General features: G+C 58.3%; 11 protein-coding genes across 11 annotated transcripts; 5 read left to right on the top strand and 6 right to left on the bottom strand.

Annotated features, from left to right (window-relative positions):
* Positions 1–78: 78 nt before the first annotated feature.
* On the bottom strand, positions 79–1,258 carry B0H18DRAFT_929701 (uncharacterized protein; the record flags this gene model as incomplete). The annotated part of the gene is made up of 3 exons (XM_048041688.1): positions 1,235–1,258; positions 1,048–1,176; positions 79–994 (listed from the first exon to the last, which is right to left on the bottom strand). Exons 2-3 carry the CDS (start codon positions 1,065–1,067, stop codon positions 79–81), a joined length of 936 nt encoding a protein of 311 aa, XP_047896476.1. The 5' UTR covers positions 1,068–1,176; positions 1,235–1,258.
* A 2,276-nt stretch (positions 1,259–3,534) lies between these two features.
* On the bottom strand, positions 3,535–4,575 carry B0H18DRAFT_990407 (uncharacterized protein). The gene is made up of 3 exons (XM_048045004.1): positions 4,504–4,575; positions 4,021–4,440; positions 3,535–3,964 (listed from the first exon to the last, which is right to left on the bottom strand). Exons 2-3 carry the CDS (start codon positions 4,243–4,245, stop codon positions 3,623–3,625), a joined length of 567 nt encoding a protein of 188 aa, XP_047896475.1. The 5' UTR covers positions 4,246–4,440; positions 4,504–4,575; the 3' UTR covers positions 3,535–3,622.
* Positions 4,576–6,034: 1,459 nt separating this feature from the next.
* Positions 6,035–6,566, top strand: B0H18DRAFT_872252 (uncharacterized protein; the record flags this gene model as incomplete). Its single annotated transcript, XM_048040217.1, has 3 exons — positions 6,035–6,124; positions 6,190–6,431; positions 6,491–6,566. Coding segments are annotated over 3 exons (408 nt in total), but the record flags the coding sequence as incomplete, so codon positions are not given.
* A 686-nt stretch (positions 6,567–7,252) lies between these two features.
* Positions 7,253–7,706, bottom strand: B0H18DRAFT_990380 (uncharacterized protein; the record flags this gene model as incomplete). The annotated part of the gene is given in 5 exon segments (XM_048045003.1): positions 7,253–7,364; positions 7,385–7,423; positions 7,479–7,595; positions 7,616–7,661; positions 7,681–7,706. The coding sequence occupies 5 exon segments, from the start codon at positions 7,704–7,706 to the stop codon at positions 7,290–7,292; spliced, it is 303 nt and encodes a 100-aa protein (XP_047896473.1). The 3' UTR covers positions 7,253–7,289.
* A 2,547-nt stretch (positions 7,707–10,253) lies between these two features.
* Positions 10,254–11,063, bottom strand: B0H18DRAFT_100320 (uncharacterized protein). Its single transcript, XM_048028412.1, has one exon. The coding sequence runs from the start codon at positions 10,952–10,954 to the stop codon at positions 10,448–10,450; it is 507 nt and encodes a 168-aa protein (XP_047896472.1). The 5' UTR covers positions 10,955–11,063; the 3' UTR covers positions 10,254–10,447.
* A 3,283-nt stretch (positions 11,064–14,346) lies between these two features.
* On the top strand, positions 14,347–14,833 carry B0H18DRAFT_1116389 (uncharacterized protein; the record flags this gene model as incomplete). Its single annotated transcript, XM_048033424.1, has 4 exons — positions 14,347–14,376; positions 14,434–14,529; positions 14,555–14,668; positions 14,717–14,833. The coding sequence occupies 4 exons, from the start codon at positions 14,347–14,349 to the stop codon at positions 14,831–14,833; spliced, it is 357 nt and encodes a 118-aa protein (XP_047896471.1).
* Positions 14,834–14,983: 150 nt separating this feature from the next.
* On the bottom strand, positions 14,984–15,558 carry B0H18DRAFT_100349 (uncharacterized protein). The gene has a single exon (XM_048028430.1). The coding sequence runs from the start codon at positions 15,465–15,467 to the stop codon at positions 15,135–15,137; it is 333 nt and encodes a 110-aa protein (XP_047896470.1). The 5' UTR covers positions 15,468–15,558; the 3' UTR covers positions 14,984–15,134.
* Positions 15,559–17,476: 1,918 nt separating this feature from the next.
* B0H18DRAFT_990326 (uncharacterized protein) lies at positions 17,477–18,673 on the bottom strand. Its single transcript, XM_048045002.1, is given in 6 exon segments — positions 17,477–17,674; positions 17,725–17,901; positions 17,974–18,050; positions 18,091–18,178; positions 18,538–18,598; positions 18,605–18,673. The coding sequence occupies 5 exon segments, from the start codon at positions 18,596–18,598 to the stop codon at positions 17,568–17,570; spliced, it is 510 nt and encodes a 169-aa protein (XP_047896469.1). The 5' UTR covers positions 18,605–18,673; the 3' UTR covers positions 17,477–17,567.
* An 828-nt stretch (positions 18,674–19,501) lies between these two features.
* B0H18DRAFT_990325 (uncharacterized protein) lies at positions 19,502–20,480 on the top strand (the record flags this gene model as incomplete). The annotated part of the gene is made up of 4 exons (XM_048045001.1): positions 19,502–19,536; positions 19,564–19,696; positions 19,837–19,955; positions 19,977–20,480. Coding segments are annotated over 2 exons (368 nt in total), but the record flags the coding sequence as incomplete, so codon positions are not given.
* Positions 20,414–21,128, top strand: B0H18DRAFT_872399 (uncharacterized protein; the record flags this gene model as incomplete). Its single annotated transcript, XM_048040221.1, has 4 exons — positions 20,414–20,530; positions 20,558–20,689; positions 20,755–20,990; positions 21,050–21,128. 4 exons carry the CDS (start codon positions 20,414–20,416, stop codon positions 21,126–21,128), a joined length of 564 nt encoding a protein of 187 aa, XP_047896467.1.
* A 517-nt stretch (positions 21,129–21,645) lies between these two features.
* B0H18DRAFT_990314 (uncharacterized protein) lies at positions 21,646–22,140 on the top strand (the record flags this gene model as incomplete). The annotated part of the gene is made up of 4 exons (XM_048045000.1): positions 21,646–21,670; positions 21,826–21,947; positions 21,978–21,987; positions 22,036–22,140. The coding sequence occupies 4 exons, from the start codon at positions 21,646–21,648 to the stop codon at positions 22,122–22,124; spliced, it is 246 nt and encodes an 81-aa protein (XP_047896466.1). The 3' UTR covers positions 22,125–22,140.
* Between the last annotated feature and the right edge of the window lie 119 nt (positions 22,141–22,259).

The following is a 22,259-nucleotide window of genomic DNA, read 5'->3' as shown; positions in this document are numbered from 1 at the left end:
TCGTACAGCCAGATCTCCAACTTCCACAGCTGGTCGTGGTGTGACAGGTTGCAATGTCGCTCTGTAGGCATGAAACAATCAGCGACGTGGCGCGAGAGATAACCAGGAAAACCTGCCGACTGTGGCATCAATTGCATCGTCACGAACAGGAGAACTGGGATCGATATCGAGTCGAACCACTTCTGCAGATGTGGAACTCGCATCCAGCAAAGTCTGGCCTCTGCTGGCTGCCGAGGATGGATCCAACTCGCCGTCCACCCCAAGAGCGAGATCGCGCACTCGAGAAGCCCGGCTGATCTGCACGAAGAGGTCTTCGACTGCTGGTGCAACCCATCGCACATCGAGATACTTCAGACTTGCACAGTTCAGTGGGAGAGAGGCCGGGGAGACGTGCTGTTTCTGCAAGCAGTCAACATTGGAGCACCATAAATACCTAAGCCGCTGGAGTGCTGAAACGAGGTGGGACAGCTGGGCGGCGCTCGACAAGGTGACATTGTAGAGGCAAAGAACGTCAATGGAGCTGAAGACCCCCAGGAAGCCGATGTCATCCATTCGGACCGAGCCGATGGTCCACTCAGCATCTTCAATGGTGATCCTCGACAGCCTAGGAGCCTTGCCCGCGAGCATAGCGGCAAACGTCCCCAGGTGCCGGATCGGTTGGCGCTCCCCGGGAGAACCACCTGATATGACGACCTGCTGAATGACCTCACGGAGGCGAGGTTTTGCGCGGAGCGTCTTGGAGAGCGAGAGGACGTCCGTCCGGTCTCGTAGATGGATGCGTTGACGAAGATGGTACCACGTTAGGTAGTACCAGTCTTGGCATACGAGGGCGCAGGATGTGAGAGTGGTCAGATGTGGCTCGCCCTTTGCAACAACGTGACCCGTATCCCATCCCGCAGCTAGGTAGTCGATGATCCGTTCGCAGACCTCCACAGGGAGCCGCGAGATCGCAGGTCCGTGAGAAGAGCCCTCGGACGTCGATGCAGCTGTAGTACTATAATCCACATGTGAAAACCAAAGTACCTGCGTCTGGACAGTGGCACTTACATTGACTCTGCTCTATCCATTCTGTTGACGTGGGATGTGCGCTACGGCGACGTGACCGCGCTGTCGCACAGATGAGAACCTCCTGCCCGTGCGCGGCGGCAGCAGACCCTGGACGGTGGAAACACGTTACTGATAGCCTCATCATCTCAGACTGCGGCTCTTCAAGACAAAGAATAGTGCGATCTACCTGGTATCCGGTATTTACACTGGCTCAAGATGCGCCGTCTTGGTCGTCGGTTCGCGGTGCTCGAGCGAGTTGGTGGTCGCGACACTAAACGCAAACCACGATGTCAGTAAGGATATCGTTGGTGAAGCAGGGCTGTACCTTGTCGACACTTCCAATGGCCTGCGCGGCAAGAACTCACGCTTGAAGCTGGCAGAAGCGGAGCGTAGGGACAGCGAAGGTAACGATAAGCGGTATATATATGCATCGATACAACATAGCGCGCGAGCTCCGGCACATATAGAAGCTACGAACACAGACACACGATGCCGCAAGTGGTTCTTTGCTTCCGGTGAACGCCGCGAGATCGGAGCTGTTCGCATCCGATGCGAGGATAGCCCTCTATGGCCTGAAGCCTTTGCAAAACGATACACACGTCACTAACATTCAGCGGCGATGCACGAGAAACGCATAGTACAGTACCAGAGGACTGCCCTCCTTGAATAAGATGCACCTCATTCTGGTGAGCGCGCGCGACGCATACTGTCCAACCCTTGTTCAAAGAATGCTTAGTAGCGCGTGCGAGCGATGGCCACATAGCATGCATGAATCCGACCTCAGCAACGTCATACACCACTACACGGCACGGGAGGACATACCAGTAGACCGTAGTGCGCTCAAGCAGTACATCAACTGACCGTGATTTGTCGCGCATACCAGATCAATGAGGTGGGGCTGTATGTCTGCATACGTCTGTCAGTACTCATGTTAGGTAAGCCCATCGGGCATACACAAAAGTGACATACCTATGGGGGCCGGCTCTGATCATAGGTCGATGCAAGGCGACCGCGCTCAGCCTCTCGGCCATGTACCCGGCGAATGCACGAAAGGTGGTGTGCGGAAGTACGGCCGTAGGTGGGCGTATGCTTTGTCATATCCGCGCAACCTCTTGGCTTTCTTACGATGAGGTAAATCTCATGCACGCGATTAGCGACATCGTTGAGCTTCCGGCGTTCGCAAGACGTCAGCAACAATGCTGCACGGAGAAGAAAGGGCGGGTACTCACGAGACGAAGAGTGCCTGCGTGCTCTCAGAGTCTATCGGCAGTGTGTACGAAGCGCAGAATGAACTAACCCGCAAAGACGTTGAGCAGCCAGGTGTCGCATCAGCACTGATCCTAGTACACAAGTCCGCGGGTAGTGAAATGGCTGACAGACAATGAGTGTGACAAAGGCGTTCTAGTCCAAACTCACGTGGTGACATACCTACAACTCAGAAAGAGGCGGATTGGTCCTCGGGTGCACGAAGTGCCATAGACTGGCAGCGCAAGCAGCAGCAGCCGATTATTTGGTTTGTGGCTGATAGCAGCTCAATCTCGGAGGACGGGATTAGGGACGAAGATCACACAAGAGCAGAGGAGAGGTCACGGTGAGGCCGAGGACTCGTAACCGTGCACGAGCACCACTTGATCTAGGGCACGAGCTGCCGACCGCCTCTCGTGCTAGCTGGCTCAAGAACGGCGAGAACTGTCCGCGTACAAGGACGAGAGTGCGGTGCATTTTGCTAGCGCAGACGTTGAGACGAGGTCCATGCGCGCTAAGCGCGACACCTGCACGCTGCGTCAGGTAGCTCCAATGGTTTAGCGTGTGAGGGACGAGTTGTATGTGTGAGACGGGAAGGTAAGCGGCGAGCCGGGTGGAGGAGAACGGCCTAGAATTACAGCATTGCCTTGGTCGGCGCGCACCGTGATTGCCGTTCGCCGTTTGCGAGCGGTCCGAGGGCGCAGCAGGCAAAACACCCCCAGCGGCACCTGTTCCAGGTGCGCGCATTCACAGGCGCGCTCAGTCCGTGTGCGGCAGCCCGATCAACTTGAAAGGAAGCTCGTTGTCATGCGCGCAGGCTCGCGGTGGACACGAGGTGGGAGTCGGACAGACCTGAGAAGAGCACGCACCTGCACGAGAAGCGCACGAACGGCCGGATTCGCCACGAGCATCCACATCAGCGTTCGTTGAGATCTGCGAGGGCTTGCGAGCGAGAAGAGGGACCGCATGTCAGTGCTTCTTGACCAGGCAGGATTTCGAGAAAACAGTGCTTGATCGCGGCGCGGGTAGCGTGGACGCTCGAAGGGAATGTTATTCTATGAAGCAGCAGTGCGGCGGCGCACATAATGCCGATCAGAGTTGAAGCATCGTCGCGCGCCTGCTTGGGAACGGTGTCCGCGCCGCTCGCGCTGCCGTCCGGAAGGGCCGCCAACTTCTCCGATGCGCTCGATCTTCTTCCGCCCAAGAGGACCACCGCGACGGGCGACTCGGAGAGGGGGGGTCTGCGAGGCAGAGAGGTCGGTGCCCTCCGGATGCGACCACCCGGCCCGAAGCCAACGCGAACATCGACAGAGGGCACCGGCGCGTAGTCTCACTGCGGTTGCGGCGTGGAGAAGTAGGGGAGGGCGCTGGGCGCGAGCGAGGGCGACGTGCAGTTGGGGAGGTGCGGGGCACGCGAGTTTGCCCATGGTTGAAGACGCCGCCCTGAGAAATGAGCGTTCCGAGAGTGTTCGCATTGGTGCGCGCGATACGCGCGGGTTGATCTTTCGAGCGAGATTGACCACCGTGCGCGGCGCGCCCTTGCACACGGGCGATGGGTAGTTTGGCGGTGGCGACCCGCAGGAGAGGAGTTGTTCTGTGCGTCGGGAACCCAGCGCGTTCCATCGCGCGTATTGGTGTTGAGTGCGTATGGAGATCGCTCGACATCGACGGCCTGCGCATGATTGGGTCAGCCGGGTTCGAGTTGAAAGCCGCATGTCTGGCACACACCTCTACCCACGCGCACGGTGACTCCTTGTGATGGGATCCGCTCAGGCTGGTTGTCGGGGCAGGTTCGCTACCCAGCGCCCTGGCTAAGCGGCGGCTCAATCGTAGACGGCGAGTGTCCTGGATTGGCAAGGACCGCGTCGAGGCTTGAAGGCCCTTGTGAGCTTGGCGCAGGCTAGGTACCTGTCCGGGGAGTGGTTCCGCGTTTGTGGCACGAGTTGTTCGCATTCATCTGTGACGTGTCGGTTTGGAGTTTCCTGGCTGCTCGTGGATAGCTGTGGGCGGGACGTTGTGAGCTGACTGAGGATAGAAGCCGTTGAATGCACGGGTGAGAGTACTAGTGACAGGGACAAGCTGTATGCGGAGTTCTCGAGGTTTCACGCCGTGCTACAGCCCCGCCTGCCCGCTGCGGAAGCAGCCAAGCTGTGGCAAAGTTGAGCAACACCTGTATACCAGTGTTTGGCGTGTCTACACGGAGCAACTCACGTCTGCTGCTCGAGTCGGCGTGTCGATGTGTTGGTGAGAGTCTGCGAGAGTGGCACGAGTATTCTCTCGGCGCTGGAATCTTGCTGACCAACGGTACATGGTGGCTTGCAGCGGTGACGGCCGATTGATGTTCGTGAACACGTACGTCGGGTCCATTATTGCTGTCCGCCGATGTGCTGTCGTGGTCGTGCACATACTCGGTGTGACAATACGCGCTCGACGCGCGCGCGGCGTCGGGGGACCCCCAGACTGGGGTTAGTGGCGGCCCTTGAATCGCCGAGGCGGGATGTCATTTGTGTGTACGGAATCATCCGATCACTACTCTATGAACACCAACGCTGGTTCGTGAAGCGTTCAACGCCAACGTTTCAACGCTGGAGGGGGAATCAACCAACGTCCGTCACCCAGAAGGTTGCCCATGTGGCGGCTATGCAATACTTTCCTTATTGGGTATCATTCCTTCCCGATCCGTCAACCACTCACGCGCCGCGCTTCTTTCGAACCGCCTCCCACTCGCCGACGTCTCTTCTGCTAGTCTCTCACTCTCGCTTACATGGCTCATGTCTCTTCGTGTGTATTGATACTGGGCCGCGTCAGGCCGCGTCGCCATGATACCTATCGCAGTCCCGACTCGGGCCCATTGGTGCGACGAGACGGTCGCGTGTGCAACACTAGTCGAGTAGCAAGTCGAGCAGAACGAGTCGGGTCGAGTCGCGTACCGATAGCGGTAAGTGCTCCCCTGGTTTCGGCGGACTAACTACTCGTTACAGACCACCACCGTCGTCCTTCACCAAGCCCGGGCCCTACGTCCATCTCGACTGCTCAACCTCCCTGCATCAGGACGAGCGCGCGCGTTTCTTTTTGTTTTTGTCGTCGCCACGCACACATTCTCCACGACAGCAGGGACACGCGTGTGCATATCAACCAGGACATCTGCATCAACCTCCGGCGGCGTCTGCCCTCAGCAAACCTCGAGCGCAACGTTGGGAGATGGCCCGGTCAAGTGCACGAATGGTTACGGTGTGATGAGGTGCGCGTGCGTTGTGCACATTCGTCGACGGCGCGATAGTGGGCACACACGGGGTGATCCTGCTCGACAACGGGATAGCGCGAGCGGTGTGAGCCGCATATGATGGAGGGCGGACAAAGGGGTCGATTCCCGTACTTCCGGCAACCTCGATCGCCTCGTTCGCAGTACGTGCCGCACAACCGCTATCCTCCGACACCGCTCTTCTGTTCCCCGTCCCCATGCTCGTCGTCCTCTCCCTCGACGACTTCTCACCCTAACGCTGCAGCCATGACGTCCGCAGTTGCTCGCCTCCACCGCACACAAGCACTCTCCCTCGCGTCCTCGTCCAGCCGTGTCATGACGTACGTTCCTCCCCACCGCCGCCATGCCACGATGTCCACCTTCTCGCGACGACCCGCCGACTACAACATCCTCCGACCGCAACATCCGTCCAAGCTGCTGGGACAGACACCCCCTGTGATCATTCCCTTCTAGAAGGCGAAGGCGAACGAGCCGTCGACAAACGCGGCGTCGCCGCAAGTAGCAACGCGCCCGCCGCCCGCTCCGAAGGCCGAGCGGCGCAAGCCCACTATCACACCGGCCGAAGCTGTCGTGCGTAGCCCCGGACCCCTCTAGTCACGACCTGTACGAGACCAACGACGTGCGGTGCGTCTGAGACACCCGGCGCTGTGCAGCGGCTCTGCGCACTGCTCAAGGCGCCCACACCCCAGCTCATACAGATATGCGTGCGGAACAAGGGCTGCGCAGGGCTCTCGTACCACCTCGAGTACCTCGCCAAGCCCGGCAAGTTCGACGAGGTGGTCGAGCAGGACGGCGTGAACGTCCGCATCCTCATCGACAGCAAGGCGCTCTTCTCCGTCATCGGCAGGGAGATGGACTGGTACGAGGACGCATCCAGGTGCGTTATATATCCGTACTTTCTCCTGCGATCGCGCTCATCTGGCCCGGTATGCGTAGCGCGAAGTTCGTGTTCAAGAACCAGGACATCAAGGACGCGTGTGGGTGCGGAGAGTCGTTGAGCGTCGGCTCGTGAACGGTGCGCGCTGAACCTGAGGTGTACGCTTTCTACGTTGTCTATATCCGGGATGCGCACGAGCTAATATCTCTGCTTCACCACATCTGTATCCATATATTCCACCCGGTAATACTAGACAGTATTCGGCCGCAAGCTTCACCGTCTCATGAAGCACGCTGTAGGTTTCTGCACAAGTGGCGGGTGCGTGACGACGATGCTCCATTAGTACGAAGATGCCCCCCTACGCCGCTAGCCTGTACTGTTCTGTGCTCACAGTGCTTCCACGTTTCGTGTCGAGGCAACGGGAGGTTATTTGACGACAGTCTCGCTCGACCATCGACGTTCGTCGACGTCATCTGGCGGTGGAAGACTTCAGTGAAAATTATCGGCAAAAGTCGAGTCAGTATGTAGGGCTCTGCGCAAGCTTAAGCTGAATTAGATAAGTACGGTCCCAGTCTCGACAAAAACCTGATATCTAGAACAACCGAATGTCTGTCTCGTGCACACAAACATACCGCCGTCCGTCCAATTTCTCAATTCCAAGAAACGATCATGTATGATACAAGCATAAGTGAGCGCGAACTCTTTCTCCGACAACGCATATTGATCTGTGTTGCGGCCACGGGGCCATTCTATACGTTGAGACCGCACAACAAATCAGCAGAACGGCCTAATGACGATCGTCCTATACTCACGAACTCGATGCGACAATGCGAGCAAGGATGCAGGGACGCAAGGATGTCAATACGTGTTGCGTCGAAGACCCTTGGCCCGGGGGTGCGCATCCTCTCGGCGGTTCTTCTGTTGCTGCATACTCTGAAATGTATCTCTTGCACGTCCTCCCTCCAGCTGTGATTCTTCGAAGTATGCCAGTGCTTCAAGGGACACTCAGCTTTCCTGCGCGATTGACCAACTCCATATACTACGTACCTCAAAATCCTCGTCATGCGAGTGTGGCATCTTCCGCCTGACGAGCTCGTCCAACCGATCGTACCGCTCTCGTAGTGCTGAACCCATCCCAGTATTGCCAGACGCCAATAGCTCCATCTCGCAATGCCTATACAGACGCCGCGCGACGCAACAGTACCGAGAAAGCGCTTCTCCTGCAGTATACTGTCCAATCGCGCCACACATCATCCGGTCCATTGTCGTCAGCATTCGTCAGGTCTTCGCCATGTGGTCTATCCGAAGATATAACACAATGCCATAGCTTGGAAGTGTTTCGAGACGATGCGAGACAGGATGTGCGGGATCCAGAGCCACTCTACAAAGGGGTGCCACAGAGAGATCTCCAACCTCCGTAGGTGGTCGTGGTGTGACAGTTGCAATGTCGCTCTGTAGGCCTGAAACAATCAGCGAAGTGGCTCGAGAGATAACTAGGAAAACCTGCCGACTGTGGCATCAATTGCATCGTCACGAACAGGAGAAGTGGGATAGATATAGAGTCGAACCGTTTCTGCAGATGTGGAACCGCATCCAGCAAAGTCTGGCTTCTGCTGGCTGCCGGGATGGATCCAACTCGCCGTCCGCCCCAAGATCGAGATAGCGCACTCGAGAAGCGCGGCTGATCTGCACGAAGAGGTCTTCGACCGCTGGTGCAACCGTTGCACTTGTAGATTCTCCAGATTTGCACAGTTCAGCGGGAGAGAAGCCGGGGAGACGTGCTGTTTCTGCAAGCAGTCAACATTGGAGCACCATAAACCCCTAAGCCGCGGGAGTGCTAAAACGAGGTGGGACAGCTGGGCGACGCTCGACAAGGTGACATTGCGGATGTTCAGAGTGTGGATGGACCTGAACGCAACCAGGTAGCCGATGTCCTTTATTCGGACCGGCCGATGGTCCACTCAGCATCTTCAATGGTGATCCACGACAACCTCGGAGCCTTGCCCGCGAGCATAGCGGCAAACGTCCCCAGGTGCCGGATAGGTTGACGCTCCCCGGGAGAACACCCGATATGAGACCTGTTGAATGACCTCACGGAGGCGAGGTTTTGCGCGGAGTGTCTTGGAGAGCGAGATCACGTCCGTCCGGTCTCGTAGATGGACGGTCGACGAAGATGGTACCATGTCAGGAAGTACCAGTCTTGGCATACGAGGGCGCAGGATGTGAGAGCGGTCAGATGTGGCTCGCCCTTTGCAATAACGTAACCCGTAACCCATCCCGCAGCTAGGTAGTCGATGATCCGTTCGCAGACCTCCACAGGGAGCCGCGAGATCGCAGGTCCGTGAGAAGAGCCCTCGGACGTCGATGCACTGTAGTACTATAATCCGCATGTGTAAACCAAAGTACATGCGTCTGGACAGTGGCACTTACATTGACTCTGCTCTATCCATTCCGTTGACGTGGGATGTGCGCTACGGCGACGTGACCGCGTTGTCGCACAGATGAGAATTCCTGCCCGTGCGCGGCGACAGCAGACCCTCGACAGTGGAAACACGTTACTAATAGCCTCGTTATCTCAGATTGCGGCTCTCCAAGAACAAGCATAGTGCGATAGCACACCTGATATCCGGTATGTACACTCGCTCCCAGACAAGCCAGATGCGCCGTCTTGGTCGTCGGTTCGCGCGGTGCTGGCACCCGTTGATGGTCGCGACGCTAAAAGGAAAGCACGGTGTCAGTAAAGAGAATCGCTGGCGAAAGCGGAGTCGTACCTCGTGAGGACTTCGAATGGATCTTGGTCTGCGTTGCAAGGACTCAGGCTGAAGCTGGACGAGGGGGAGGGCACGGGGACAGCGAAGGCGATGATAACTGGTATATATGCATCGATGCAACGTAGCGCGCGCTCGCCGGCGGGTATAGAAGCGTCGAACTCAAGACACACGACGTCGCAAGTGGTCCTTTGCTTCGAGCGGGCGCGGTGAGATCCAGACTGTTCGCAGCCGATGCAAGGATAGCCCTCTACAGCCTGAAGCGTCGGCAAAGCAATACTCATGTCACTGATTTCAGTCGGCGGCGATGCACGAGAAATACATACAGAGGACCGCTCTCCTTGAATACAGTGCCGCACCTCGTTCTAGTGAGCGCGCGGCGCGAGGCAGGCTGTCCGAACCTTGAGCTTGTTCAATGGGTGCCTATCGATAATCAAGGCGGACCACATATAGTAGGCTGGTGACCGCCGTATGCATGCAGGGGGATACGCCGGTTACTTGCCGGCGGTAGCATCGCGTTGACCTGGACATTTGACAATCATACAACGACAGCTGGCGACCGGAAAGCTGCTCCAGCGCTCGGGTTAGCTACGTCGACGGCAGAGCTGAGAGCAGCGTGCGGCCTTTAAGTTACACAGTGCTGGCTCCGATTTGAGTCTGTCGGGCCGGCCCGGACGCGCACTGTTTGAATTTGCGCTCAGGCTCGCAAAGTCGACTTACAGCACGCTCCACACACCCACATCCGAAAGAAATGTCACGATGCAATTGAATGGGAGTACTATAAGACTACACGACGGTCTACAGGATACAGTAGTACATATGCGCGGTGGGTAAGTAAGCAGAACAGCGGGTGTGCGTAGATGAGTGGGTTGTGTATCATATGTATACAGCTGCCAGAACATGAATCAGGACCAGTGACAGCAACGAGAAACGGTGCGCATTATCCATCCGGAACGAGCACAGAGAGAGGCAGACAGGCCCCAGGAAACAGGCTCGATGACGGAATGGAATGATAGGCTCAGAGAGAAACAGTACGCGCGCATGACAGCAATCCACAGCGTGACGTCCAGGGCGCCGGTCAACGGTGGGGGGACGTAAGGGAGGGGGCAGGTGGCCTGATTGACTGCGGGATCCAGCGACAGCCATGAGCGAAACAAGGTGAGAGGGTGAAGGTCCGAGAGGGAAGCACGCGAGGTAAAGCCCCCGGGGGCGAGTCGACATGAGGCAAAAGCCTCCTCAGGCTCAGGTTCAGACGGTGTCCATGCGCGACGTACGCTTGATGCTCGGTCGTTTCGTCAACATCGCCTCGCCCTGCACGCCCTCCTTGGGCAGCTCCGTCGGGCTCGCGCCCCGCTTCGTCCCGCCCGGCGACATCGACAGATGCCCATCGATCGCCGCGTCCTCCCGCATGTAGTCAGAGATGCTGCGTTTCCGCGACACGCCCCGCTCGCGCAGCGACGCACCCGAGCCCACGGAAGACAGGGTCTCCGGTGAGTGCATGGGCCCGTCCATGAAGACGTCTTGACGGTCTGCGAGCAGCGCACCCTTGACGTGTCGAGCACCCTCTGGCGACAAACGACCCAGCTCGTCCGCCTTCCCATCCTCGTCAACGATCATCAGCGTCCCCTCGATCACAGCGCAATACACGAAAACGTATTGCCGCAAGCTCTGGCACAGGCTCATCCGCTGCTCGCGCATGTCCTCGATCACCCGGCGGATAGGCTCGTCGTACGTCGAGAGCAACAGCGGCGACATGTCGGTGTGCAGGCGACGCGGCTGGGTATAGTCGAAGACGCGCCCGCGCTGGTACTGCGAGCCCTCGCCATGGACAGTGCCCTCCTCGTCCGCCAGCGCTCCCGCAGGCGCAGTCGTGTCAGGACTCTTCGACGAGCGAGATTCGGCATGAGGCGAGTCCGCAGGGCGCACCGCCGACCTCCAGGACGACTACCGTGCGCCTCCACGTCCGACTGGCGCTAGGAACGACGCGCATGATCCGGGGCCCCGTCCAAAGAAGGCTCACCGACAATCAAGGTGGACCACATAGCTAACGTGGGATCGAGGCTGCGCAGGGTTCTGAACAGAGGAAGCGAACGCGAGGCCAATGTCGCATCCAATCCAGTACCAGCGAAGAGCGCTGGGCACGATCTGTATGTAGCTTCAGTTCTTTCGATGGCCGGGATGAGTGATGCCTCGGCCTCTGTGGGGTCGCGACTCCAGAATGGCACTGCTCTTGCATAACCAGTCGTATGCGGGCCCTCGTACCTGCCCAACATTACCTGTCTTCCGTATGCCCTACCGCATCCGCTCGGGCATCAACTTGGTCGTGGAACACGCGACCACCCCGCTTGACATGGATGCTGTCGTGTCCTCGGTGTGATCAATGTCCGTCTTGCGCACGCTTCAATGACCTCTTCTGCGTGCCCAACTGCATATCCAACCAAATCATGCGTGATACGCACGTTGGTCAGGGACGACACTAAAAGGCAAGTCTACGTACATTTCAAAGGTGAAGGCGATGTAGCACAGGCGCACAATAGCCACAGGACATCTACATGACTGCGAAGACGACCTCAGCAATGCCATATACGCTCAGCGGGACTGGACAGCATACCTGTAATCCGCTTATCCGATACATCGACTGACCATGATTTGACACCGCCGATGTCAGGTACATAGGGTGGACGAAGGACTAAATGCGCATATGCGTGTATGTCAGACAGGCCTGTCGGACGCGAACGTGACATACCTAGAGCGGCTGGATGACACGTCGAACGCAGGCACGGCCGCAATCAATCTTCGGCCGGACCAATGTGCGAAGGCGTTGTGCGGACAGGGCGGAAGTACGGCCAGGCGTGCGTCTGCGCAACGTTGTGGCTTTCTAACGATGGTCTGTGTGATGGACGCGGTTAACGAGAGTGTTCAGCTGCCAGTGTTCACAAAATGTCAGCAGCGATACTGCGCGGATAAAGGGCGAGAACTCACTGGATGAAGACAGCCTGCATGCTGTCAGAGTTTGTCGTCCGGTATACGAAGCGCAAAATGAACCCGCAAAGGCGGTGAGCTGCCAGATATCGCACCAGCATTGATACTAGTACAGGTCCATCTGTAGGAAAATGGCTTAGAGACAATAGGTACAGGTCAAAGACGTTCCAGTCCAGACTTACGCGGTGGCATACCGACACCTAAGGGGGAGGCGGACTGGTCTTCGGGTGGACGAAGCGCCGCACAGTCGTAGAGCAAGCAGCAGCCCAGCACTGGCTTCGCCTGACGGCCGATAGCAGCTCATCGTAGGAGAGCGGAGGAAAGGACGAAGATTAAACAAGGTGGAGGAAAGGTCCGACGCAGTGAAGCCGGGTATACAACTTGATCGCGAGCACGAAATGTCGACGGCCTGTCGTGCTGGCCTGTCGTGCTGGCCGGCCCAGTAACAGCGAGCGGACTGTCCGCGCGCAATCCGATGCACAGGAACACCGTCCCAGAGTGAGCAGAGCAGGTCGTCCCAGACGTCGTCGCCGAAAGAGAGGGCGCTCGCTGTTCCTGTCGATCGGCCCGCCTTCTCCGACATTTATCCGACCGGTCGACTCGCTGCCTGCTCGACGCCCGTCGTTGTTTTCACCGCTCAGTCTGGCACGATGCGTGACTCCTGCAACCGTCGAGGGTGGACCGCCCGCACTTTCCAGGAAGGTACCGACGCACTGGCTGCCTCCGATGCTCCGCCCGTCGCAGCGCCATCTCCTTCAGGCTACATACCAACGCTGGATACGTGCCCTTTCGCCCCGCCACCTCTTTGGCCAAACTCTCCACCAGTCCTAGCTACCCTGCTTTGTCACCGTGGCTCTCGTGCTCACTCACGGCTGCCTTCCTGACACATCAACGGCTCAGGCTGGGCCTCCGGCGTCTGCCTCTTCGTCTCGACACCGTCCTAGGATCGTCCGACGTCGTCACTGAGTACTGAGCGTTCACGAGTAGTCAATACAACCACTGCAAGGTCACGGAAGTGGCCGTCCTCCGGGCTCGTGAGTGCAGACACGTTGTGAAGCTGTATGTCTGTTCGTCCGTTGCGCGGGCAGTATCTGAAGGTAAGTGCCATCATACGGCTGCCTAACACCGTTGAACGTTGAGCAGATGCATTATAAGTAATCGCCCATACATGCCGACTAATGCTAGCGCATCCGTGCACACCTCTCCTTAGATCCCTAGGTACGTCGTCTCTTCGTATTGTCCGACTCAACTCGATGCATCGTATGCTTACTGAGTATACGAGGTTTGGATCTCCTATGAGACACGGCTCGTAGTTCCCTCGCATTGCCTCGTTCCTCGCCTGACTCGCGGGGTCTCTCGGAAGACATCGACCGCAGAACACCAGGAAACTTCGGTCCATTTCACTCCCACCCTTCGTTCAGTCCCGCCAGACCTTGTATTGAACGTGAGTTGCAGCAATCCACAATGCCATTTCATCGAGAACAACGCGACGTTCCTCCCATCGTGCCATGGCATGTCACGATATTGCGGATCTTCCAGTGGCATTGCGTTAGGGCACACGGATACTGCTTATAACAGCGCAGACGTGGATTTCATCCTAGCTTGTCCGGCCCTTGTCCCTGAGATTCTAGCTCGCCCGGACCAAGGCTACGATCACCGAGCTGCGGCAACCTGACATCAAAGCCTGCGCTACGCGGTGATCTCCCCTTTCGATGCCCACCTGCTGCATCAGCAAGCCTCCCAAGACGACCTGGCATGTTTGCGTGCATGCTGAACGGTTGAAGGTATGCTCCTGACCTCTTACTGTACATGTGCGGCGGTGTCAGCCTGAGTTTCTGACACCCTTTCCCGCAGCGCTACGATTGTCCTCGCCTGGCACTTATGATTATGAATGCCTGCCGCACCGACAGCTCACGCACGGATGCCAAGTCTCCACTGCCCGACTTTCCTGCAGAGTCCAAGGGTGATCTGACACTCCCGAGAGCTCCGATCATGACGAGGCGATTGCGCGCTGGGCGATGAACGCGAAGCGCAATGCGAAGATCGTCGCTTCGTCAGGGATGTACAAGACATCTCGCTCGCAGTCCAGAACGCGCATTCACAGTCCAGTACGCACGTTCACATGGCCTTGAGATCGCTATCAAGGGCGGTGGTCACAACCCTGCATGCCCATCCTTCACCGCGAGGGCGGTCTCGTCATCATTGACCTGAATTAATACTTCAACTACGCCCGCGTTGAACCTGAGAGGAAGATCGGCTACGTTTCCGGCGGAGCGATCTGCGAGACCATCGACAAGGCCGCAACTGAGTATCATGGCCTTGCGACAGTCGGCGGTACGGTCAACGATGTATGTTTCGTTAATATCCGCATAGTATGACTACGCGTTCGCTGATGCTCAACATGGCGGTATAGCCGGCCTGACCCTCGGCGGAGGCTGCGGCTACCTGTCGCCGTCTCACGGAATCGCCCTCGACGACGTCCTCAAAGTGAGTCTCGTTCAGCTTTATGCTGCACGTATCCTCATGTGTTCCTAGGCCACCGTTGTCCTCGCTGATGGACCGGTCGTAAAGACAGAGAACACCGATCTATGTTGGGGCATCCGCGACGGCGGGTCGAACTCCGGCGTCGTCTCTGATCTCGGTTTCTACTAGCTCCACAACCAGCGCTGAACCGACTTCGCTGCGTCGCAATATACGACCGTAGTTAGCTCAAGGTTCTAACCGAGGTCACTGCGCAGTAGTGGGACCACCGTGACCCGGGCGACAAGTCCTCGCAGATCCAGACAGTAGTCGTTGGGCCCAACGGCAAGCCTGCATGGTCATCATCTTCTACACCGGTTCAGAGGCCGAGGGGCGAGCGTTCTAAAAGAATTTCGTTGGCATCGATCCCATCTGAGGTTGCCAACGCGCTGCAGGTGTTGTTCTTCCAGCCCCCTGTTGCCCGTATCGACATTCATCTAACGTGTCTCACAGAATCCGGTCGCATACCACGGTCAGGGTGTCTTAGAAAGGCGTCGCGCATCGCAAGCGCGAATACGAGACCGCGCTCAAGTCGTTGGACTGTGTCGCCAAGCTCACCGCCTGGCCGCGCCCGAACCCGATGGCCACAGTTGAGCACTTCCCGCTCCACCAGACCGTTGCCAAAGACAGCGAGGAATCGCCATTTCGCCGTGACCTCGTCCTGTCCGTGCTCGTCAACGCCCTTTGGGTCGAGGATACGCTGGAACACCTGAAGCGCGGTCGCAATAATGAATACCATGGCGGCGAGTTCCTTTCTCTTTGTCATCTGTATCGGGTAGGTTAGGATTACGCCCACATGCCGGACCTCGCGTACGCCGGCCACTTCGAGGATTTGACGGAGCTTGGGGCGAGGAAGCGACTGGAACAGCTGGAAGAGGACTACTAGCCCTGGCGCAGCAACCGGCTCTTGAGATAGTTTTGCAAGGTAGGCTTTCGCCTCATCTGCCTATGCCTCTGACCCGTCTCACGATTGCGACCACAGTTTCTCCCAGCCGTCCCTTTGGAACCTCCATGGGCCGTCCAAGGCTTGTCCGTGATCGTTCGCGGCTTTTTGTCACCGTGCGGGACTACGTGGTGTCTCATGTGGATGCGAGTACACTTCTGTCACGCTCACGCGCCAGTCGCACCGTTGTGCGCATCATGAAGGTCCTCGGAGGAGAAACCATCGGAGGCCATGTAGAACGCTTCTTGACAGTGTTTACGCCCATGAATGGCGGTGAGAGAGCCAAGGAATCTGTGTATACACTTTCTGTATTCTCGACGAACAGCATGGAGCGATCGTTTCGGTACGTACACAAGACCACAACACGCGGGTATATCACTGGGTATTTGTTGCTACTCGTCCGCAACCTCCGCGGCATGGTCACCAGTGGCCTGAATGACATAGAGCGCGTGAGCCATCTTGATCAGGCCGAACTCCTCACGGATGGCCAGGGAAGACTTGCGGTCAGCGATGAGTGACCTGCACCTCCCAGTTGTCCCGGAGACGTTGAAATGTGGCGCATATTGTGGGTCTTGCGCGCACAAGCGTGCTATGAAATCCGGCAGATCCCTCGTCAGGAATGGCAGGGAGTCTTCGCAGACGCGTCGGCAGCAGCTCCTGAACCTGGGAGGCCACCAACACCTACCACTGGGATGACGAGTGTGTTGACGAGCCCCGCCTGCTCGATCGGCTTCGCGTCGTCCAGCGCCTTGGCAGAGAATGTTGTCCGATGCGTATACGGCCCCGGCACGTTCTCGGGGCACGACCTACACCCAGATCACGGTTCAGCAGGGTGCCCACACGCGTGGACAGGCGGGGCCACTCACGCGGTGCTAGAGTTGCAGATGTCGTCGACGGTGTGCGTCAGGTCCATCCGGCGCACTTGCCTGCCGCCTGCGCCCGGCTGGCTCTGGTCGACCTCGAAGTGCGTGTGGATGCTGTCCGCCGTGTGCGCACAAACTTTACCACCGGTACCTTCCGCTCGTAGGCTGTGAGCATGACACCTGGCGGCTGAACGCAGCCTGGGGAGGTCGTGAGAGGTGCGATGCATTTCGCCAGGGCAGATAACTTACTGGGACGAGGTTCATGCGCGCTGAACACGCCACCTGCATGCTGCGTCTGATAGCTCCGATGGCTATAGCGCGTGAGGGACAAGTTGAATCCGTGAGACGGGAAGGTAAAAGGCGAGCCGGGTAGAGGAGATAGGCCTAGAATCGGGAGATTGCCTTGGACGGCGCGCACCGTTCTCGCCGTCCGCCGTTTACGAGCGGTCCGAGGTCGCGGCAGGCAAAACACCCCCTGCATTGCCGGTCCCAGTTGCGCGCATTCACAGGCGTGCTCAGTCCGTGCACGGCAGCCAGATCGAGCTCGTTGTCACGCGCGAAGGGTCGCGGTGGACACGAGGCGGGAGTCGGGCAGACCTGACAAGAACGCGCAGCTGCACAAGAAGCGTACGAGGGGCCGGATTTGCCACGAGCATCCCATGCGTGGTCCTTGCGATCTGCGAGGGCTTGGGGAGTGGGAAGAGGGTCCACGCGTCAGGGCTTGACCAGGCAGGATACTCGGGGAAGCAGTGCCCGGGTAACGGGGACGCTCGAAGAGAACGTTATCCAGTGCGACAGCAGTGCGGCGCCGCGCAGAATGCCAGCCAGAGGTGAAGCATCCTCGCGCGCCTGCTTGGGAATGATGTCCGCGCCGCTCGCACTACCGCCCGCCGGAAGGGCTGCCGACTTCTCTGCGCTCGATCTTCTTCCGTCCAAGAGGGCCACCGTGATGGGCGAGCCAGAGGGGGAAATTGCGAGGCAGAGAGGTCGGCGCCCTCTGGATGCGACCACCCGGCCCGAAGCCAACGCGAACATCGACAGAGGGCACCGGCGCGTAGTCTCACTGCGGTTGCGGCGTGGAGAAGTAGGGGAGGGCGCTGGGCGCGAGCGACGTGCAGTTGTGGAAATGCGCGACGTGCGAGTTTGCCCATAGTTGAAGACGCCGCCCTCGAAGATGAGCGTGCGTGAGCTTTCCGAGTGGTCGCATTGATGCGCACGGCTTGATCTTTCGAGCGAGATTGGCCACCGCGCGCCGCGCGCCCCCGCACTCGGGCGATGAGTAGTTTGGCAGCGGGAACGGTAGGAGAAGAGTGACTTCGTGCGCCGGGATCCCAGCGCGTTCCATCGCGCGTACTGGTGTTGAGTGCGTACATATGGAGATCGTTCAACATCGACTACCTGCGCAGATTGGGTTAGCCGAGTTCGAGTAATAAACCGCATGTCTGGCACACACCTCCCACACGCACACGGTGATTCTTCGTAATGGGGCCCGCCGGTTGTCGGCGCAGGTGCGCTATCCAGCGCCTTGGCTAAGCGGCGGTGGCTCAATCGTAGACGGCGAGTGTCCCTGGGTTGGCAAGGACCGCGTCAAGGAAGGTGCCTTATGAGCTTGTTGCGGGCTGGGTACCTGTCCGGGGAGTTCTTCCGCGTTTGCAGCAGGAGTTGTTCGAGCTCGTCTATGACGTGTAGCTTGGAAGTCTCCCGGCTGCTCGTGGACGGCTGTGGGCGGGACGTTGTGAGCTGGCTGAGGTGGATAGAAGCCGTTGGATGCGCGAGTGATAGGGGCAGCGCAACGGGGACAAGCTGTATGCGGTGTTCTCGGGGCTTCCACGCCCTGCTCAAGCCCCGCCTGCCCGCTGCGGAAGCAGCTAAGCTGTGGTAGGCCTTAGCGACACCTGCATAACAGTGTTCGGTGTGTCTACACGGAGCGACTCACTGATCAGCTGCTCGAGTCGGCGTGTCGATGTGTTGGTGAGAGTCTGCGAGAGTGGCACGAGTATGCTATCAGCGCTGGAATCCTGCTGACCAACGGTACATGGTGGCTTGCAGCGGCGAGGGTCTATTGATGTTCGTGAGGACGTCGACAACCATGGTGTCCGGGCGAGTCCATTGCTGTCCGCCGATGCGATGTCGTGGTCGTGCCAGTGTACATACTCGGTGTGACAACGTGGCGCGCGGCGCAAGGGGACCCCGAGACTAGGGTTAGTGGTGAATCGCCGAGGCGGGATGTCATGTTACAGCCCCGATCACTACTCTATGGACACCATCGCTGGTAAATGAAGGACGGGCGCGGCGGGAAGCGTACAGTGCACAGCCAGTGCAGCGTCGGGAAGTGTGGAGGGGAAAACCGTCGGACGCCTGCGGGCGTCATCACAATCACGATTTTTTCTTTCTCTTTTCGCTCGTCTCTCCATCTCGCTGAGCGCGTTTTCTGACAGAGTGTTACAATACCATTCCACTACGGTACTACCGACTCTACCGGCGCGCTTACGACGAGCCAGAAGGCTGCGACGCGGACCCGCAAGTAGGACGAGACGAGCGCCGCAACGACGAGTGCCATGCCGCACCTGCTGGTCGCGATCAGCAAAAGCATCGCGTGCGTGCTGCCAGCATCCTACCGAGACAAGGGTCTGCCTTTTAACGTTCAACGTTCAACGTTCACCGCTGGAGGGTCAATCAACCAACGTCCGTCGCCTGGCAGAAGGGTGCTCATGTGGCCGCTGTGCGATACTTTCCTCATTCGGTATCGTTCCTTCCCGATCTAGCAACCACTCACGCGCCGCGCCTCTTAAGTTCGAACCGTCTCCCACTCGCCGACGTCTCTTCTGCTACTAGTTTGTTGTCTCTCACTCTCGTTCCCATGCTCATGTGTCTTCGTGTGTATTGATACTGGGCCGCGTCAGGCCGCGTCGCCCTGCTCCCTATCGAGTCTCCCCAGTTCTCTCATCTCGCAGTCCTGACTCCGGCACACTTGTGCGACGAGACGGTCGTGTCTGCAGCACTAATCGAGTAGCAAGTCGAGCAGAACGAGTCGGGTCGAGTCGCGCATTTTGATATCGGTAAGTGTTCCTCTGGTTTCGGCGGCCTGACTACTCATTACAGGACCACAACCGTCGTCCTTCACCAAGCCCTACGTCCATCTCGACTACTTGACCTCCCTACATCGGGACGGGCGCGTGTGTTTTGTTGCCGTTGTCGTCGCCACACACGCATCACGGCGAGCGCAAGTGCGGCGGGGCAGGCAGGCTCGCGGCGGGGTGGCTGCTGTTCGTCTCTACGCAAATGCATATTAACCGGGACATCATCCCTCAAGGCCTCAAGACGAGAGCGTCGCGACTCAGTGGCGGGGAGTCACCGCCCTCAAGCCCAATTACTGTGAGTCCACGTCGCCACCAACCCTCAAGCCTGGCGACTATGAGTCTGCTCTCCTCATCAACATCCGCTCTCTACCACCGTCGTCTTTCTTGCGGTCGTCGTCAGTAAATCTCGACCCCTCTGTCCGTCCTCTACCGCATGCGGCTCACACCGTTCGCGCTATCCCGTCGTCAAGCATGAGCACCCCGTATGTGTCCACTATCACGCCGTCGACGGCCTGCCTCGCCTATCCGCTCAACGCGTGCGCGCACCTCAGCATGCCGAAGCCGTTCGTGCACTTGACTAGGCCACCTCTCGACGTCGCGTTGGATTCCTGTACTTCAGGTAGCCTCGGCCGCCTCGTTCGCAGTAGGTGCCGCCCAAACGCTATCCTCCGACACCGCACTTCCGTCCCCATGCTCGCCGTCCTCTCCCTCGACGACCTCTCTCCCGAACGCCGCAGCCATGGCGTCCGCAGTTGCCCGCCTCCACCGCATGCAATGCCTACTCTCCCTCGCATCCTCCTTCACTGCGTCCCCGTCTAGCGGGGCCATGATCTTCCTCCCCACCCACCGCCGTGCCATGATGTCTGCCCTCTCGCGACGACCCGCCGACTACAACATCCGCCGATTGCCACGTCCGTCCAAGCCGCTGAGACAGACACCCCCTGTGATCATTTCCTTCTAGAAGGCGAAGGCGAAAGCTCCGTCGACGAACTCGCTCTCCCCCGATGCGGCGTCGCCGCAAGTAGCAGCGCGCCCGCCGCTCGCTCCGAAGAACGAGGGGCGCAAGCCCACCATCACACCGACCAAAGCTGTCATCACAGTCGTGCGTAGCCCCGGACCGCTCCACTCACGACCTGTACGCTGACAGACCAACAGCGTGCGGTACAGACACCCGGCGCTGTGCGGCGGCTCCGCGTACTGCTCAAGGGGCCCACGCCCCAGCTCATACGGATAGGCGTGCGGAACAAGGGCTGCGCAGGGCTCTCGTACCACCTCGAATACGTCGACAAGCCGGGCAAGTTCGACGAGGTGGTCGAGCAGGACGGCGTGAAGGTCCTCATCGACAGCAAGGCGCTCTTCTCCCTCATCGGCAGCGAGATGGACTGGCATGAGGACGCGCTCAGGTGCATTAGTCCCCCGTGTTCCCACCTGCGATCGTGCTCACCTAGCTCGGTATGCGCAGCGCGAAGTTCGTGTTCAAGAACCCGAACAACAAGGTGCGGAGAGTTGTTCAGCGTCGGCTCGTGAGCCCCGCGTGCTGAGCCTGAGGTATACGCTTAGAGGCTACCGCGTTCTCTATATCACCCCGGGTGATGCCTGTGCGTACGAGCTAATCCACCTGCTTCACCACATCTGTATCCATACTATACATCGCTACCCGGTAATACACTAGACGGTACTCGGACCGCACGCTTCACCATCTCATAAAGCACAGTACTGTAGGTTTGCACGCAAGTAGTGAGTCTGCTACGACGACGTTCCGTTATGCAGTACCTGTGCTCGCAAGACCTCCAAGTTGCGCGTCGAGGCACCAGGAGGTTGTATGACGATAGTCTCGCTCGACCCTCGGCGTTTGTCGACGTCATCTGGCGGTGGAAGACTTCGGTGAACTCGGTTGTGCTCCCCGTGTTGTGCTCTCCCTGTGGCACACGCGCTCCAGCTCAAGCTGAATTATATACGGTCTCAGTATCGACGAAAACCTGATATGTAGAACAGCCGAATGTCTGTCTCGAGCACACACCCATACCGCCGTCCGTCCAATTCTTCAATACCCGAGAAATGATCATGTATGATACAAGCATAAGTGGGCGCGAATTCTTTCTCCGACAACAACATAGCCTTCGACCCGGGTTGCGGCCGCGGGGCCATTCTATACGTTGAGACCGCACAACAAATTAGCAGAACGGTCTAATGATGATCGTTCTATACTCACGAACTCCGTGCGACAATGCGAGCAAGGATGCAGGGGCGCAAGGATGTCAATACGTGTTGCGTCGAAGACCCTTGGCCCGGGGGTGCGCATCCTCTCCAACGGTGTTCTTCTGTTCAGCTTGCATACTTTGACGATGTATCTCTTCCATGTCCTCCCTCCAGCTGAATAATTCTGGGAGGTTACGCACCGTGCTCCAAGGGACACTCAGCTTTCCTTCGCGATTTGATCAACTCCAGATTACTACGTACCTCAATATACCTCGCCCATGCGAGTGTGGCATCTTCCGTCTGACGAGCTCGTCCAACCGATCGTACCGTTCTCGTAGTGCTGAACCCATCCCAATAAGCTCATTGCCAGACGTGAAAATGATGCTTGGATCCACAAAGCCTATACAGATGCCGCGCCATGCAACAGTACCGGAGAAGCGCTTCTCCTGCAGTATACCGTGACTGTCCAATCG

This window comes from Fomitopsis serialis, assembly GCF_022376445.1.
Source record: "Fomitopsis serialis strain Sig1Antser10 chromosome Unknown B0H18scaffold_14, whole genome shotgun sequence".
NCBI lineage: Eukaryota > Fungi > Basidiomycota > Agaricomycetes > Polyporales > Fomitopsidaceae > Fomitopsis > Fomitopsis serialis.
This window is presented reverse-complemented; position numbering and strand designations above follow the sequence as displayed.

Coding starts and splice junctions, on each gene's coding strand:
- B0H18DRAFT_100320 (XM_048028412.1), bottom strand. CDS start 10,954: ATGTCGCCGCTGTTGCTCTCGACGTACGACGAGCCTATCCGCCGGGTG.
- B0H18DRAFT_100349 (XM_048028430.1), bottom strand. CDS start 15,467: ATGACAAAGAGAAAGGAACTCGCCGCCATGGTATTCATTATTGCGACC.
- B0H18DRAFT_990407 (XM_048045004.1), bottom strand. CDS start 4,245: ATGCGAACAACTCGTGCCACAAACGCGGAACCACTCCCCGGACAGGTA. Junction 3,965..4,020: donor CACCGTGCGCGTGGGTAGAG/GTGTGTGCCAGA, acceptor AATCATGCGCAG/GCCGTCGATGTCGAGCGATC.
- B0H18DRAFT_990326 (XM_048045002.1), bottom strand. CDS start 18,598: ATGGTTGTCGACGTCCTCACGAACATCAATAGACCCTCGCCGCTGCAA. Junction 18,179..18,537: donor GCTGCAAGCCACCATGTACC/GTTGGTCAGCAG, acceptor GTCATAGACGAG/CTCGAACAACTCCTGCTGCA. Junction 17,675..17,724: donor CTCGCTCGAAAGATCAAGCC/GTGCGCATCAAT, acceptor CTCATCTTCGAG/GGCGGCGTCTTCAACTATGG.